The sequence below is a fragment of the Trifolium pratense genome, linkage group LG7 (assembly GCF_020283565.1).
Source record: "Trifolium pratense cultivar HEN17-A07 linkage group LG7, ARS_RC_1.1, whole genome shotgun sequence".
NCBI classification, from domain to species: domain Eukaryota; kingdom Viridiplantae; phylum Streptophyta; class Magnoliopsida; order Fabales; family Fabaceae; genus Trifolium; species Trifolium pratense.
This window is the reverse complement of record NC_060065.1, coordinates 44459076-44476935: the sequence shown is the minus strand read 5'-3', so window position 1 is coordinate 44476935 and position 17860 is coordinate 44459076. Positions and strand designations below refer to the sequence as shown.

Sequence of the window (17860 nt, the reverse complement as noted above, 5' to 3'; positions counted from 1 at the left end):
GTTTGTTTGCAGGCAAGTGATTTTGATTTTCATGATTCTTATATTATTTGCATTAATTATATTTATTCTTATATTTCTAAAATTATTCTCAAGATTCTTATATTATTTGCATTAATTATATTTATTCTCATAATAAATTAAATAAAATTATTCTTTTAATTTTTAATTTACATTTATAATACTTCCTTCATTTCAATATAAATTTTGAATTTTAGCAAATAATTTTTAATCTAAATAAGCATAGTCTTTTTATTTTATTTATTTTTTATTTATTTTGAATCAGCATAGTCTTTTTAGATGATTAACTAAGTATTTTTTTTTTAATATTTTCATTATAAAATAAGTGTTTTTTGAAGCAATTATAAAATAATTGTTATTGGTTGCCGTAGATTCTTTGAAGAGGACGTAAATATTTGTGGTATAGTATTTTTTGAGGCACAATTGTGGGATCGTGGCATACTTTATCTACTTGTATTTATTTAATTTAATTTAATTTTAATTTTTATGATACCAAACTGATCTAGAACATGTGGACACCAATCAATCCTCTTCGTCATATTCTCCATGAATTACTCACATGTTTCGCGTCCCACAGTATCAACCTACACCTCCTCACACACAACCAATCACATCACAAGTCAACCCCAAAACACATACGACTACGTCGATTTCTCCATAGCCACACAAAAAAGTCACAAAACCGCGTCACACAAGATCACAAAACGCTATAAACAAACGCGATTCTCAGCACACCGAATTCGGAGAAGACAAAACTCAGTAACTCGGAAGTTAGAACTCTCAACTCACCAACTCGCTCCCATGGCGTCGGTTCACAGCACCGTGCCTCACCACAGTTGCTTATCTGCAATCTCCAAAGCAAAATCAAAACTGAATTCATCCATTTCCAAGGCACAAAACTTTCCGGCGTCAAGATTTTCCGTTAATCCAAATTTCACGAGAAACAAACGAACAGTACTAGCGACGAAATTATCGACGGAGGAGTTCGACGCGATAGAAGTTCAGAGTAACGATACTACGGACCAACCAGAAGGTTTGATAGTGAGTCTTGTGGAAATGGAAGGTGGAGATGGTGAATTAGCGACGCAGGTGAATGGATTTGGAGCAAATGAGGGTTTGTTATCGTTGGAAGGGTTTTCGTCTTCTTCTACTTCGGGTTTGGTTGGTAGTGAGAATGAGGAGAGTGTTGAGAAGCTTCTAGATAGGAGTATTAATGCTAGTATTGTTCTTGCTGCTGGTACTTTTGCTCTTACTAAGCTTCTCACCATTGATAGTGATTATTGGCATGTAAGTTCCAATAACTTAATTATGCTTATCTGAAATTGTGTGTGTGTGTGTGTGTGTGTGTTTTGGATGATTTTGGAAATGAATGAATTTGGTTATGTTGTGGAAATTTTGATGCAAATTTTGGAACTGTTTTAGAGATGTAAGTGTAGTTGAATGATAGCTATAGCTATTTCTAGATTTTGCGTGACATTTGTGGTAGATACTTGAGTCGATCGATCATTGACCGGTGCATATGGAAAAACATTTGTTGGAAGAGATTGATCTCGTAAATGAATCTTAGTTACCTCGAAGAATTAGTCTATGCAGTTGCATGAGGGGATATCTTGGTTTTACAAAACTAAAGATGTTTATACTTTATAGTTCTTCATTTATGAAAGAGTCCTTATAAGCTTATTAGAAGATTATTGAAAAGTTAGATGATATAGTTGATGAAAAAATTAAGAGGCAGAAACTTATTTCAAGAAGCTGAAGTTCAACAAAACTCAACTTTTTCAGAAGGTTTATTTTCGAAGTTTATTTGAACTTTCTCTAAGTTGATTACTTGATCACGAATTCCAAATAAGCTATAATTTAAACATGTGCTACTGTGCTAGTGCTAATTTAGATTAGATCTGTATGTTCATTGAAATTTGATTATTTTTTGGTTGAGGTTTTCCTTATCTGTTAGAATTTGTGTTTCTCGATGCTATGTAGGGATGGACAATCTATGAGATAGTAAGATATGCACCTCTGCACAACTGGTTGGCTTATGAGGAAGCTCTTAAGACAAATCCGGTTTTCGCCAAGATGGTGATTAGTGGAGTTGTTTATTCTGTAGGAGACTGGATTGCACAGGTGAGTTTCTGTGTATTACGTTTTACATGCAGCTAAGTCTCAGTTAGTTGAATAGACAACTTTTTTAATCGGACACTATGGCTTAAACTCTCCTGATCAGTGCAGTGCTTTGAAGGAAAGCCTCTTTTCGAGTTTGATCGGGCACGTATGTTCAGATCAGGGCTTGTTGGTTTTGCTCTACACGGCTCTCTTTCTCATTATTATTACCAGTTTTGTGAGGTAGACCATAGTACTGATGTTATTTTCCTTGTTTTGCATTGTACTTGATTCTCTAACTTATGGTGATATGCTAAGCGGCTTCTCATTTATCAGGAGCTATTTCCTTACAAAGAATGGTGGGTGGTTCCTGTCAAAGTTGCCTTCGATCAAACTGCATGGTCGGCAGTTTGGAACAGCATTTATTATACGGTTGTCGCTATCCTGCGTCTTGAATCTCCGATCAATATTTTCAATGAATTGACGGCAACATTTTTCCCCATGTTGACTGTAAGAGAACCTTCTGGCTCTTCCGATTCATCTGTTGCACGCAAAAAGTTCATGTTTTTCTTTGAGAACCAGTGGTGCTATACATTACCTTGCAACTTCTTGCTATTAATGTTTCTTTAAATTTTCTTATATAGGCAGGATGGAAACTGTGGCCATTTGCTCATCTAATTACTTACGGTGTAATACCAGTCGAGCAGCGACTTCTTTGGGTGGATATGATAGAGCTTATTTGGGTGACCATACTTTCTACGTAAGTTTATCTAGATTTATTTTGAATTGCTGCATAGAAGTTTCTTTCTTATAGAAATTGTATAGCTTTAACTTACCTTCCATAAAAGATTTTTTCACCCCACAAACTGATTGAATAAGTGTTTTTCATATAGACGCTTATGTATAAGCTATTTTCATATTCAAAGATAGAATGTGGTTAAATTTTAAGTTGTTAGTTTTTTTCATAAGCTATCATGTGTAGCTTATGGAAATAAGTTGAAAACAACTAACAAACATACTATAAGCTATTTTATGTAAACTTTTCCAATCACTTAAACAAGTAATTATGTATAAGTCCAAATAAACTGTATAGTCCTTTGAAAATCTCTGCAGTGGTTCTGACATGGACTTTTGTGCTTAACAGATATTCAAATGAAAAATCAGAAGCAAGAAGCTCTCCGGTTCCTATAGAAGTGACCTCCACTACATCTGAGGTACATGATAAATTAATAGTAATTTATTACATGAACTTATTTTTAAAATTTGGTTGAACAACATTTATATGGCTTCTGGATTTTTAAAATATTTTCTTATATTTACCAGGAGTAATAAGAAGAGATATATGATCAGAAGTAGTGGGAGGAAAGCGTTTTTGCTCAAAAATATTGTTATAATGGAGTGAAGTTCATAAGGACCTTAAGTTGGTTTGGACATGTTTGGACATAGATTTATAATGTAGAATATGGAAGAAGCACATTGTATATTTGTATATGTTGCATCATTCAGAAATTCATATATGTTAGGTAACATTTTAAACTTTCTTGTAACCATTTCACAATGTAATTGTTCATAAATTTATAAATACTTAAGTAGACAATTTATATCTGAACTTGCCTTCTTGCTTGTATTAGATGGTGGCTCTACATTTCCCACAAATGATGAGAATTTCTCTGGCTGCTTGGCTTATGAAATAGTTGCTCCTAAGAGCATCTCTATTAAAAGATGTTCAAAGATTTTTAAAAATAAGATACTATTTGGTTGCATCTTAGCTGCTATTATTAGATTCTATAAAATTAAAGAGTTACATATATAAGGAACAATAAGCTAGAGTTCCATAATATATTTTTAACTGAAGAATTTCATAGTATTTTTTTTTTCTTATGTACTTGAGAATATAAACAAGACAGTGTTAAAAGTAACTTATTACGTATGAATCCAACCGTGTAATTTGATTCCTCTGCGTGTTCATGTGTGTAAATATGTGGAGCAGTTGAATTGATTTGTTCAATGTTATTGCTGTGAATTCAAACCTCTTAACGAATCAACAATCACAAAGAGTGGAACAAAAAATTCCAATAGCAATCAACAAACCAAGCAAGCCGAACAATTAAACTATAACGATCTAAGCACAAACACTAAAATCTCAAGCAAGAACAAGTAAAGAAAGAACAAAAAAGTCCAAGAAATTGTTTACCCAAACCTCACAAGAACAAAGATGAGCAATGAATCTCACTCCCAAGGTGTTTGTAATCACTACAAGAAAACATGCATTTACTGAGGGCCTTTGGCCCTCAGTAATGCACAAATTTCGTCTAAAATGCATGCATTACTGACGGCCTTGGGCCCTCTGTAATTAGCTCGCCAGTAATGGTTACTGACGGCCCAGGACCGTCAATAACGTTACTGACGGCCTGGAGCCGTCAATAATACACACCGGTCAATTCAAAAGGCCACGCATTTGTGACGGCCTGGAGCCGTCAGTATGGCATGTTCTTTTCACACATTGTGACGGCCTGGAGCCGTCAGTAATGTTGAACGATTTAAAAAAAAATTAATAATTTAATTATTTAAAAATCAGTATTTGATTTTTAAATAATTAAATTATTAATTTTTTTTTAAAAAAATTAATATTAAAATTAAAATTTAATAAAAAGCATAATAAAAATACTTAACATAAGCATAATTAAATATAATGATAATATTGTCATTACAAAAAGAAAACAATTAAACAAATAATAATCAACAACAGATTATTAAAATTACACATCAACGTTGGTCAGGCGGCTGATATAGTGGTCGCTTCCCCTTGCCAGTGTCTGTTGGCTGACGCGACCTTCCTCGGCCTCGGCCTCGGCCTCTACCTTCCTCGTGTATTATGACTCCGGGGAGTGACGTTCGCGAAGGAGGTCGTGCCACAGGCCTATGAACGAAGTTAATTGGGGCTTGATTTGGGAAGAAGTTGCCTTGGGGTTGATTTGGGTTTTCATGTGGGATTATGAAGTCTTGTTGTGGATTTAATGATCTCTGGTATTCGGTGAAAGCAGTTTTCATGTGGGATTATGAAGTCTTGTTTTCCAACATTAGATCTAATCCAAAAAGCTCTCAATTATTAGATCTTGATCACCTAATGATTCTCTCTTTTTGCCTTTGTAAATGTTTTTCAAAATCGTAGCCTCCAAAGTCAGAAAACCTGTCAGAAAAATGCAGGTTTAAATACCATGGCTGTTACACGCACCCTGCGCACGATTGGGGAAGAATACATGCGCCCCGCACATGAGGCAGTAACCAGACCCCAAAATTCTCTTTTCTCAACATTCTGTGCAACCCGCGCTTAGTGCCATGCGCCCCGTGCGTGAGGCGAAACTTGAACCTTCAAACTGACAGAAGAAATTGAGATTTTAAGACACAATAGTTAAAAAGATAGTTTGGCAATGTGTGTAGTATCTTGGTGAAGAGCATGTAGAGGCAGTGTTGCCTTGTTGATTGCAATGAAATGGGAGATATCAGTTTTAATATGTTATGTACTAGTACATAACATAACACAGTCAAAAAAACATGTTATGTACTAGTTGTTCATACTTTAGTTTGGTCTACCATACTGTATCTGGTACTGTATTTTTTATATGCACGATTTTTCTTGAGTTTTTGTCTCTTGATTATTAACGAATGTTCCTTTTGCTATTATTAGAGTATTTATACCCACGCTCAATTTTCTAGGTAGTTATCTATGTACGGATCATACTGAAAGTACGGATTTTTACTATATCTATCGTAGGTAAATTTTGCGAGTACCCAATGCAGCAAGGTTAATTGTCATCCACAAACAAGCTTTAATGACCGGTCATACATTTCCATCAACAGTTTCAAGAAGATTGTATAGAAGACTCTGTCATTACAATTAAGGATAAGATTTCTAGAGTCAACCGTGGAACATTTGGTGTAGCAGCAATCATATCATATTATACTAATCCATGTACCAATTCAGCTTCTTCTAACTTAGTAGACCATTTCATTTTCAAGCAGCTTCTTCCTTGTTAGTTAATTCCACCACATTTTACTCTATAACTTTGAGGATATACAACATATAATCTAATTTTACGCTCCGAATATTCTGCATATGATGGTATCAGTCGTAAGATGAGAATGAATTGCCTCAATTTTCCTCCTCATTCTCATATCTCAGCATATCTCTCAGACACATCTTAACTATAGCTAAGAATTATGATTATGTCTAAGCATCTCCGTTCCTATACAGATTAGAAATATCTAAGATAAGATTTCCAACAATGTTGTACATATGTTGCACATACAAATCTTAGATAATCAATCTACCAGTACATTTAACTCTTGAGTTACATACACTATTTTGAACATGTTCATTCATTTGTCAGTAGATTCAGTATTATATAAGGCTTGCTACCTGATATATTGCAATTCGTATGTTATTGCTATATGGTATCAGTGATCTAAACATTATCCTTTATGTACTCTTACTAAGCATGTGTTTGGTATCTCGGTGAACACGTCACTATCATAGTGATCCGTCGTTAATTTTGAAGAAGCTACAGTGTAGCTTTTGAAAAATTACGGTGGATCACTGTGATTCTGACTGTAATACTAAGCATAGGTTAAAAGAAAAAGAAACTAAAGCCTAGTTAAAGAAGAATAGAACAAATATGAGGAAAGACAACAAAATTTCAGGGTAGCTGACTTTCTCAAGAATTTCACTTAAATTCGAACCCATAGCTGATGATAGAACTAGAATAGATATTTTCTGTTTCCTACTTACACGAGCCCATATTCACGTAGAAAATGGAAAAAGATGCTAGTTGACCTGAATTTACACCAGTATCACAAATTTACCTAGCTATGATACCAACACTAACCATCTATTTGATTAGATACCATATGAATTGGCTCAAGAAAAACCTTGTATAGCTTCTTCAATTTCTCGATGAAAAGAAATACGACAAACAGTGGTTCGAATGTATATACAAAACAAATCTGACCTGGTTCAAGTATTCGAAATCAGATGCACCTAAAATTAAAGACCCATTTTTCTATTTGCAACATCATCAGATTAAAATTCTTTAGACAAAGTAACACATGTCAAATAACCAATTTTATCTAACTTAAAACATTACTACTAATCAAATCAAAGCAAGAAAAGACAAAAATCATATTCAAATCAAAATCTTCATTCTGAAATCTAATCTAAACTACCCAGAAAGTTATCACACAAAATAAGACCAAAATTAGATTACCCAATTGCAAAAAACTAAACTTTATAAACAATAAATATATATATCATCATAATCTAATTTAATTGGATTGTTAAACTTTTACAAATCATCCAAACAAAAACCTCAAAAACATAACAAAAATTAAGAAAAAGAAACAAAGATCATGAAGCAGCCATAGACATAATAGAGAGTCTACTTGGTGTTGGTTTGAAATTCAACCATCTAAGTCCTAACCGTTTTGGTGGTGGCATTAAAGCTCTTCTCAAAATCTCTTTACTCGCAACGCGCTTCTTCAACTTATTATCCCCTGGTACTACATACCCATGACGAGCACATCGAACCGAACCGGGTCGGTTTAAACAAGTACAAGCCGGTCTGAACCGTTGAGACATAGACACATAACCCTCGTTCTTGTTTTGTCCGGAAATTAACATCTTTGGTGGAAGTTGTGAACTTTCTTTTGTTTGTTGATGATGGGTCTCTTGCATTTTTTGTTTCAAAGCAAAAATTTGAATCTTTTGTGTTTTTGTGTTTTTTGAGGTTGTCGGAGATTTTTCTTTTATATGAGAGAATGAGGAAGGTTCATTTAAATGATGAACTTGTTTTTGAGGTTTTTTTTTGGTTGGATGATTGACCAAATTGTGGACTTGGTAATGAGATTGTTGATTTTGAATTGAATTTTTGAAGAAGACTTTGTAATAAAAATAAATAAATGTTAAGTGGGTGTGTGTACTAATTATTTATTTATTAGTATAATATAAAGTGACAATAATTTTGACCGGTAAATACGTGTTTGTTAGTTTGTGAGAACTTGGAATTTGGTCAATATACTAATGCTTGAATGAATGAAATGAAACACAAATTTGAAATTCGAACGTTTGAGGATTGATTCATTGATTCCTTTGGAATATTATTTGTATTGTATTTATTGATCTTGTTTCGCACGTTTTGGAGCTGGAGTTAGTCAGAATAACGTTCACAAAGCTGAGTATAATAAGGAAATTGCTTTTTAGGCCCTCCTATAATACTCTCAGGCCCCCCATCTTGACCAGTTTGCCCTTGAGACCATTTTGGTAACTACAATACGAAACAAAATCAATTTGGTACGTAACTACCGAAATGCACTGCAGCAAATTTGACATATAGTGACGGCTGAATTCCGTAGGTAAAGACCAAAAAAACCGTGGGTATTGATTTGATCTACCCACACATTATGAAATTCGTAGGTAAAGACCGAAAAACCGTGGGTGTAGGGGTTGATTTGAAAAAGTAGCAAGTCTTAGAAGTATGTTAAACTACAAATGGTGAAAAATATGAACTTAAGAACATCATAATTTATTTAAAAATATACAAGTTCATAACAATTTCAAAAGTTACGAAAGAAAAAACAAATCATATCATGTCTACTAAGTTTTCAAATTTACTCTCTTCACATCTTCATCTCTTTTATCTTCTATCTTCAATCTTCATCGGTGTCTCCACTTGTAGAGTTCATTTGGTGAGGGGCACTATAAGCATCTGAAATTTATTAAAAACAAATAAATATAAGTTACACAAACTCAAATTCCACCACTTCAATAATAAGAGACAATCAATGAATGTCCAACAAACCGAAATGTTAACAAATGAATTTCAAGGTATGTCACCTGAAATTAAAATTCCCTCCCTTGCAGCTGCAAAGTGAACACTGACATTGTATTTCCGATTCTCATTAACAATTGCTTCTCTTTTGTTACTATGGTTACATTATGCTACTCGAAGTTGAAAGGGAAAATATACAAGCTCATTCAAACAAAGCATATAAAGGTATCTAGCTCAGACCAATGATTATATACTATAATTGGAAGAAATATTTGGTATCTTAAGCAAAAGTGCAAGACCACAAAAGAGAGAGTTCATACTTGTAAAATGATTGAATCCACAAATTCCTTTTAAGCACTAGGAAATACCTGTCATTGTGACATGATAAACAAAGTAAGTAACTTCTAATAATTAATATGATCCTTACTTTGTTTTCCCTTCTCTTCTTTGTATGTAGAAGTTCCTTTAGTATATAAGATTGTGCAGGTCAGTTAGTTTAAAAGCACATTTCTTGAGCTAAGAAAAAATGGTTTTACATTACAAGATATAAAGGAAAACTATCATGATGGCACACTAGTTCATTATAAAACTTCATCTGTAAAATTCTATAACCATGTACACTTGATTGAAAAGAGATCCATCACTATGCCATCTGGTGTAGTAGAGATATTCATTCTCTTTATGGTGAACTCTAGTTCACAAAGAACCTCTGATATCTGAATCAATTAAAATACATTCGGTTAGTTTTTTAATCATTCATAACATACAACATACTTAAGCAAGGCAATTAAATAGAAAGACATGACAACACACAATTTAAACCAGAATGTTAATCAATTAACCTCAAAATTTATATGCTTCTTCTTTTCAAACCAATGCATACTTCCAAACGGATACTTTGTTTCCAATTGAACAAAATTCTGAAGCAATACAATAAGTTAGAATTACAACAAACAATTCTGAGCAAATAGTTGATAACAAAAGTAACATAAGTCCTTTATTGACATTCTGAACCCTAGATCCCATTTCCTCCACTTTTGGCGAAGTTCATAGTAACATGATCTGAAACCAAATATGTTCACAATCTGACTTCTGAAGAAAGCTCTAAATTAATGGAAAACCCAAATTCATGGAAAACAAATCGCAAATTCATGGACTTCTAAAGTGTTTTCGGAAGATAGAAACCGAATCAAAGCGTTTTCGGAAGATAGAAACCGAATCGAAGGATTTTCGGTAGATAGAAACCGAATCAAAGGGATAGAAACCGAATCGAAGGATTTTCGGTAGATAGAAACCGAATCAAAGGGTTTTCGGTAGATAGAAACCGAATCGAAGCGTTTTCGGTCTATAGAAACCGAATCTAAGGAAGATGAAGATGAAGAACACGCAAGCGAGTTAGCAGTAGACAAAAGTGTTTTTGGGAGATGCTATTTCGGGTCCTGCAATACGAACGAAAATTGAATTTGGGTTATACAAACCGAACTGAATTAGAACCTAAACTTAGGGGTACTTTGGGATTTTTGGGGGGTTTTGGAGCAAGTAGGGAGGCCTAAAAAGCAATTTTCGTATAATAACTGGCAATATGGGCCATAAAGCCCACTTGGCATTCATGGAGGCCACATGAATGTTTATTTTTTATTTTTTTTTACAATTTACTAAAATTCATTTATTTATATATTAAAATAGCAACAATGCAATAGAGAAAAATAGTTAAATACTAACTAAAAATACATATAACATTTTCAACTGATAATATAGCGTTCCGCTGCAGAGGCGTAGCTTGTTCTCTCGGAAGCGGCTGATTGACCGTTGAGGTACTTGCACTACGTTAACAAATCAAAATCTCAATAACGATTTAATATCAATAGTCTTTGATGATATCTAACTCAAGAAAAAATATTTTGCATGTGTTCGCTTAAAAATAACTATATGTGATCTCTGAGATAACCGATTCTATCACATACTAATAAAATATTTGCGAGGTTGAAAAAATTTGACTTTAACGATAGAGCCATAAGCCCCTTATTATAATTATAGTATATGCCAGTATAGAATTTAATCAATTTCTTCAACAAGAAAAAAAAGGATTTAATCAATTTAATTATTGTTACTACTGCAATGGAGGAGAATCAGCTTCCACATATCTATCTAATCTTCTAACTTCTATCTAGTATCGCATAGACCAATTTTTGTTCACAAAATGAGGTATACAGCTAAATCCCATCTAAAAAGCTTAGTTGGCTAGATGATTGTTGGGCATAATTGGGTCATTTATTTATGGTTGGGAATACTAAGAACTTGCTTGCTCACTATTTTTTCTTTGGATCCAACCCACTGCCACCTACTACATCATTTCAATATGATTATTTGTCATGATATTACTATCAGCCCAATGCTAAATAGTGTCCCTGAGTTTAAGCCTTTAAATAGTACTCTCTCCGTCCCAAATTATAAGGGAAAATAAAAAAATCACACTTATTAAGAAAAAGTAAAACATGATAATTTGAAGTATGTTTTTGTGGGTTTTCCTTGGAATAAGTTGCATAGGAAGATGTAAAAACAATTTTTATTGGTTGTTGTTTATTGAGAAAATGAGAGAGAAAAAAAAAATTAAATGCAATTTGCATTTAATTTTATGAAAATAAGGAAAAAATATTCTTGAAAATGATTTTTTCTCTTATAATTTGGGACAAAAAAATGAGTTTTTTTCCCTTATAATTTGGGACGGAGGGAGTAAGTTTTTTATAGAATTTTTATGGAAATACGTAAAGTCAACGCATTGGAAATTGGAGTATTTAATTTTTTGAATAAAAAGTTTCTTTTAATAGAATGTTTAAAGAGTGCCTCGGAGGCACTAGTTAGCAAGACATTGTTTCGAATTTGATTAAGACTCAATCGGGCCTACAATAAAAATGAACCCTGAAATTTTTGTCAAAAACTTTCACTAATGGTGTTTAAAATTTATAAATATAAACTCACTCATCTCAAATTTTTTAAAAAATGAACATATTAAATATACATTGACTCTCCTAAATTTGTTATCAACTTCAACGGTAAAATACTTACGGACAACCCCACAAACTCAACAAAAAAATACATTATTGTTAGTGTCTAACTGACTAGCTCACTTAGTCTTCAATCATCTAATTTAGATAACTTTTCGTCTAGAATATATGTTGTAAATAATTCAAATTTGACAAGTAAGAAAAATCAAATTAAAATTTACCAGGGTAAGAGAATTACTCAACGGTCAATATATTGGGAACCCTTAGATAAAATCAAATGGTGCAATGTTTAAGCTTAATTTCGTATTAAAAAAAACTTAAATCTACATTCACTACAAGAAAATTGTCACTTTGCGACACTTGCATTGCGACGATTTGACCAAAACCGTTGCAATGTGCTAAATGTTAGAATTTTGAAATTTGGACTTAATTTTGAAATTTTGCGACAGTTATATGAACTGTCCCAATGTTTTGGCTTTGCCGCCCCTTAAAATTTTGCCTCTTCCTCTAGTAAATCAAAAATTCACTCAAATTGTTTTTTATTTTATTTTTCTATAGAAACAACATATAACCTTTTTATTGTTTATCTTTCCCCCAAATGTCCCAGAATCGCAAATCCTCCACCGAATCGCAAATATGGAACCACAAACCCCTCCGCCGAATCCCTAATCGAAGACTTAAACCCCTTCGCCCTTCTCCTTCGTTCAATTCGTCAATTTCTCCGCCGTTTTCCTTTACTCCTCCGCCTTTCTCCACCGTTCTCCGCGGTTCTGAGGTATCGAGTAACTCCATCTCTCTGTTGTTTTATTGTATTGATTGATTGATTGCTTGTTGTTTATCTTTAGCTTGTTGTTTTGTTGTTAGGTATCGATTCAATTGTTCTCTCTGTGAATCAAAGAAGCCCCTTTGTGAGTTGTTCTTATGGTCTCAAGTTATGCTTTGTGTTTTTGTTTCTTTTAATACATTTTTTTATTTCCCCTTAGAAGCCCCTTTGTTTTTGTTTCACTCTCAATTTATGCTTTGTTTCTTTTGCTATACTGTACTATTTTTTATTTCCCTGGATATGAAGTTTTAATCTTTGTGCTGATTTTAATTTTTAATGATATATTGATGATGTATGGAACAAATGCATTTTGTAGTAGTAGTGACCGAGCCTTGAGGATTGTATATGGTTATTCCAATCATGAAAACATTGGTCACCTTAACCCAGTTAGACTTACAAGTATGTATCCATTCATTCCAGTTACATGTGCAGATTCGCCGACTTCCATTGCGTGTGTATGTAGCATTTCTGCTACTTATTGTTAGCTTTTTTTTTTTGACACAGTTACTTTATGTATCTAATACTTAGACGTTGAAGAAGATATTTCCAACTTCATGGTTTTTGTAATTATATTTTTAGTAAGTGGATTATTTGATTTACTGCTATGGTTGAATACTAAAGCAATTTGAGAGGATCACTTCTGCCGATGCTAGAGCCATTAGTATCAAGTGGACCATATCAAGTGGACCACTTCTCATGTTATACTCCAAAATTCCTTCAAGTGTATCCTTTTTCAATTCACCTTCATGCTTTTTTTCCCTAATTTTTCTATCATTTTGCATTTTCAATTGCCACATAGTATGCTTGTATTCTTGACACTTGAATTCTTAGAGTTATTGTTTCAATTAATTGGAAATGCTATCATATATTCTTGTACATACCCATTGCACATATGGATTAATTGTGGTCAGTAACTTCCTTTACTCCTCCTCCTATTTATTCATTTTTACTTTTTAAGATCGCTTAGGATTTTTATCTTCATTATTAATCCCTTGATGTTCTTCAGGTGGACTATACTGCCGTGTTTGTTTTCCGGCTCTTGATGTTTGTCGATAATGGGTTTGCTGCAAGAATGAGTTTGTAAGCCCTTCCATCCATTCACTTTTTATATATTTAGCTGGTTTTCTTCATTATTACTATGGTAGATGAGATGCGGAGTTACACTGTTCTGATGTGTTTCTTTTAATCTATCTAATTGAAGTTAAGCTATATCTAAATGTACAATAACCCACACTTTATAATCATCGGCAGTTAATCATCTGCAGCTGCCTGAAGAGGAGCAGAAATGGGAATTTCTTATCTGGTTACTTTTTAGCTACTATGGACTTCTTTGCATTGCTTGCATGTCAGTGGGGATGGTTTGTGCTGATGCTTTATTAACCATTAGATATTTCTTTGAGTTATTACCATTTCACAATCTCTTTTCACTCCATTTGATGTGCTATTCTTGTTCTTAACAACTTATAAACATAGAATATCTGCAAAAAAATATTATTCATCTTCATTATTTCATATCTAGATTGTTGCAGGAATCATTTTGGCTTAACCCCTTGCAGCGGTTGACTTGACGACAAGCACACCCAGTGCGTTCCCAACAGGGTATCCATGTGTCTGAATATGGGGTAAGTTTGACTTTATTGCAATATATTTAGAAGTTTTAGTAACATATGTCATGAAAATTGTAATCTTAGGACATGTTATTGAATCTTGCTTATCAGCTGATGCCATCATATTTGATAAGTGATAATACAATATTAGAGTATGAGTCTATGTTGCTCTGTTTTCATTTTAGTCTTGTTTTGATTTTGTCAACCTTGCCATGATAGTTTCCACTTAAATGCTCAAGACCAATTTGTTTTTTTCCTCGAAGTATTTTGATGAATACAAATGTGGTGCATACTCTAAGGATGAGTTAGATGAAGTGAAGGACGAATGGACGAAATATATGTTCACAAATGTTATCCCCATGGGAAGTTGGATAATGTAAGTATACTCTACTATGGTTTGGGTTTATTCCAATTTTTAGTCATTATGATTGTTATGTTGCTGCCATAGAGCCTATTATTTTAGATTGCAAATGGTTAATGTCTAAGTTTGAGTTTGTCTCAATTAAGTATGTTAGGAGAACTATATATGAAAGTTGTTGCTCTTGATAATTTATTTAGTTGGACCGTTGGCTCAAAGTTATGTATGGGATATCCCACATCAGCTGCAAATTGCTCAATGCAACAATGTTCAATTTCAATTTCACTAGTGTTAATTTTTTATCTACTTGCTAGTTCTTGTTCCCTTTATTTGTGTTGGGTGATGCTAGGAGGCGAAGCAAACTATATGGTGCAGTTTAACTTGGCATCTGTTAATGAGTTCATTTATTTGATCTTCTTGAAAAAGAGATGCATTATGCTATGTTTGAAAATACCATTATCTTGTGGAATTATGCCATGAACCAAGTCAATTTGTACATCTCAATTCGTTTTTTTAAGTATGCTAATATATACTTATATTTTTTCAGGTAACCGAATAAGAAGAGTCGAGCGATGGTAGGCGTTTCTGAGTCAAGTTAACACTAATTAAGGATTATGAAGCAACATCACATACTAGGGATATTTAGATATTTTATGAACTAATTTTGACGTAATGTTATGTTTAACCACTCTACTAATATTTATGTTTTAGTTTTTGAATGTTTGAACTACATTAGTTTCTTTCGTTTGGAACTTCAAGTACTTGAATTAAATTTTTGATGTATGGATCTTGTCACTATTGAATGAATTATATAAATGAGATTAAGTTATTTATATTTATATATTTGTGCATTTTAATTTCTTTTACTCCGGCATGGATATCGTAATTGTTCTTTAATAAGCCATCAAAATGAATAAAATGTTTTTTTTTATAGTGAATAAAAAATGTTTTAAATTATTTTTTTTTAAAAAAAAAACAAGTTTGCGACGGTTTTGTAACCGTTGCAACAATATTTGCTATTAAATTTAGTATTATGTGGGGAAAAACATAGCGACGGTTTGAAACTGTTGTAACAACGGTTTTCAGAACTGTCGCAAAGTTCTCTTGCGACACACAAATCAGCAACGGTTTGCCAACCGTCGCAAATGTATAATTGCAACAGTTTCAACCGTTGCAAAGTGCAATTTTAACCGTCGCATAGTACTTATTTTCTTGTAGTGATTTCTTATGAGCTAACGATAAAAATAAAATGGTCAAACTCACTTGATTGTGACCAGTGGCATCTTCAGGACCTTGGATCAAGGGGTACAAATACTTTTATCAAAGAATTGCATATTTTTGAATATATAAATAAAATAATAATTGATTTCCTATTAAAAGAAATCAAAATAATACTTATTTGAACCATTTTTAGAGAGTAAACTATTGAATCACTCGCCGATTTTGTAAGATACTTTCAAATAAGTATCTTGACTCTATAAATACTTTTAAAAACTCTCTACTTCTGTTAAATTTTACTCATAATAGTCGTTCAAAGATTATCTTAAAAACTAAATTAAGAATAAATGAATTAACTTAAGAACTAAGTTACTTAGTTGACATTAAGTAGTAAGTAGTTGAATGTAGAGATCAACTTGATATTTTAATAGAGATAGAGATCTTTTAAAAATAATCACAAAGTCCAAAACCTATTTAAAAGTATTATACAAATATAGATTAATTTGATGGTTTATTACATTTTTATAGGCTAAATCAACAATTATTTTTAATTGGAAAAGTAGAAGAGTGGGCGTCTAGATAAAAAGAACTCTATGTAGGGAGAATTTTTAATGCTCGTGTAAAATCAAATGGATGAATATTTTGACAATCATACTGTGAGAGCACATGGCAGGGTGCAAAATCTTTACACGAAGGATTTCAAAGCATTTCAGGGGGTTCATTTTAGCATAACATAAAATTCAAAGTCAGAAAAACCAATGGTATTATACTATCATGTCCAATTTTTAAATTTCAGAGGGTGCAACTGCACCCCCTCAGTCCAATGTAGCACCGTTACTGATTGTGACATGTTTCTTTTTTTTTTATTTTTTATAAGTGAACATTTTTTTAAGCAAAAGAGGTGTAGATGGTGAACCAACTACAACACCCTAAAAAGATAAAATAAAACTATACAAAAGGAGAAGGGGTACATTGACCAAAACTTTCTCAAACAAAAACAACAAAAAAAGCGAAATTGGGGGCCTTATGCCAAACCCAAAACAAAGAAGAAAAAACAAGGAAACACAAAATAAAATAAAAGGAAAGGAAAAAGAGAAAGAACATAAACGGAGCAAAAGAAGCGTCGAGAGTTACTATGGAACCCTACCCCTGGAGCGGGTATTATGCACGAGTATTCCTTTTCGCATATTCTTTTTCTTAGCCTTAGACACCACGTATGTGAAAGGCTCTTCCGAAGAAACAGAGCGGTTTTTCAAGAAATTAAGGGCTTCTTCTCTCTCTTCCTCGTCAGTATAAATCATATCCTTAAAAGCATCATTTTCCTTCCAAACATGCTGCCTCAATATTTCCATGTCATGAGAAACATTTGGATTTAAAGTATCATCAGAAATAATGACATTCGAAGAGTTCATACCACTCCAATTTGAAGTGTCATAATCCAGATCAGCGACTGCATCATTCTAGGGACCAATGATACGCATATCAGAAAATTTGTTGCTATGATTGTCCTCCCTTTGTTTCTCAACCAAATCAGAGTTATCTACCTGCACTGGTTGCTCAAGATTTGCTTGAACAGAAAAACTAGGAATATCTTGCTCATGGATTAAGACGGCTCTCTCATTAGTTGTGAAATCTTTCGACCTAATAATATCATTAACAAGAGGATCTTCATCGAGAGTGTTATTGTAACCTACAACACTATTTTGGACATATTCCTTCTCTAGGATTTGCTCAACTACTGATTGTGACATGTTCTATTAAAGAAAATTTTGAAACTCTATAAATTACGCATCCATTATATAGTCAACTGATCAAATGACTCGCAATGTAAATTCATGCCAAATTAAAAACTCAGAATCTTAATCATCTAATGTTCATCAACAACCAAAATTATTGAATTAAATCCAAAA

General features: G+C 33.0%; 2 protein-coding genes and 2 long non-coding RNA genes across 14 annotated transcripts; 2 read left to right on the top strand and 2 right to left on the bottom strand.

The window, feature by feature from the left end:
• Nucleotides 1-532: 532 nt before the first annotated feature.
• On the top strand, nucleotides 533-3724 carry LOC123895216. The gene is made up of 7 exons (XM_045945450.1): nucleotides 533-1305; nucleotides 1999-2139; nucleotides 2245-2358; nucleotides 2452-2625; nucleotides 2760-2875; nucleotides 3260-3329; nucleotides 3439-3724. The coding sequence occupies exons 1-7, from the start codon at nucleotides 565-567 to the stop codon at nucleotides 3442-3444; spliced, it is 1362 nt and encodes a 453-aa protein (XP_045801406.1). The 5' UTR covers nucleotides 533-564; the 3' UTR covers nucleotides 3445-3724.
• Nucleotides 3725-7383: 3659 nt separating this feature from the next.
• Nucleotides 7384-7992, bottom strand: LOC123895215. Its single transcript, XM_045945449.1, has one exon. It carries the CDS (start codon nucleotides 7844-7846, stop codon nucleotides 7520-7522), a length of 327 nt encoding a protein of 108 aa, XP_045801405.1. The 5' UTR covers nucleotides 7847-7992; the 3' UTR covers nucleotides 7384-7519.
• Nucleotides 7993-8677: 685 nt separating this feature from the next.
• Nucleotides 8678-10480, bottom strand: LOC123895214. Its single transcript, XR_006804135.1, has 3 exons — nucleotides 9782-10480; nucleotides 9005-9655; nucleotides 8678-8876 (listed from the first exon to the last, which is right to left on the bottom strand). It is a non-coding gene; the product is annotated as an uncharacterized LOC123895214 (long non-coding RNA).
• A 1948-nt stretch (nucleotides 10481-12428) lies between these two features.
• Nucleotides 12429-15571, top strand: LOC123895213. 11 transcript variants are annotated; one of them, XR_006804125.1, is made up of 8 exons: nucleotides 12429-12719; nucleotides 12809-12852; nucleotides 13084-13490; nucleotides 13599-13673; nucleotides 13774-13847; nucleotides 14019-14125; nucleotides 14287-14750; nucleotides 15280-15571. It is a non-coding gene; the product is annotated as an uncharacterized LOC123895213 (long non-coding RNA). The 11 variants fall into 11 exon arrangements; XR_006804129.1 differs by having other exon boundaries at nucleotides 12809-13490; nucleotides 14019-14112; nucleotides 14287-14389; nucleotides 14638-14750; XR_006804132.1 differs by having other exon boundaries at nucleotides 12809-13490; nucleotides 14019-14112; nucleotides 14287-14389; nucleotides 14594-14750.
• Nucleotides 15572-17860: the final 2289 nt, after the last annotated feature.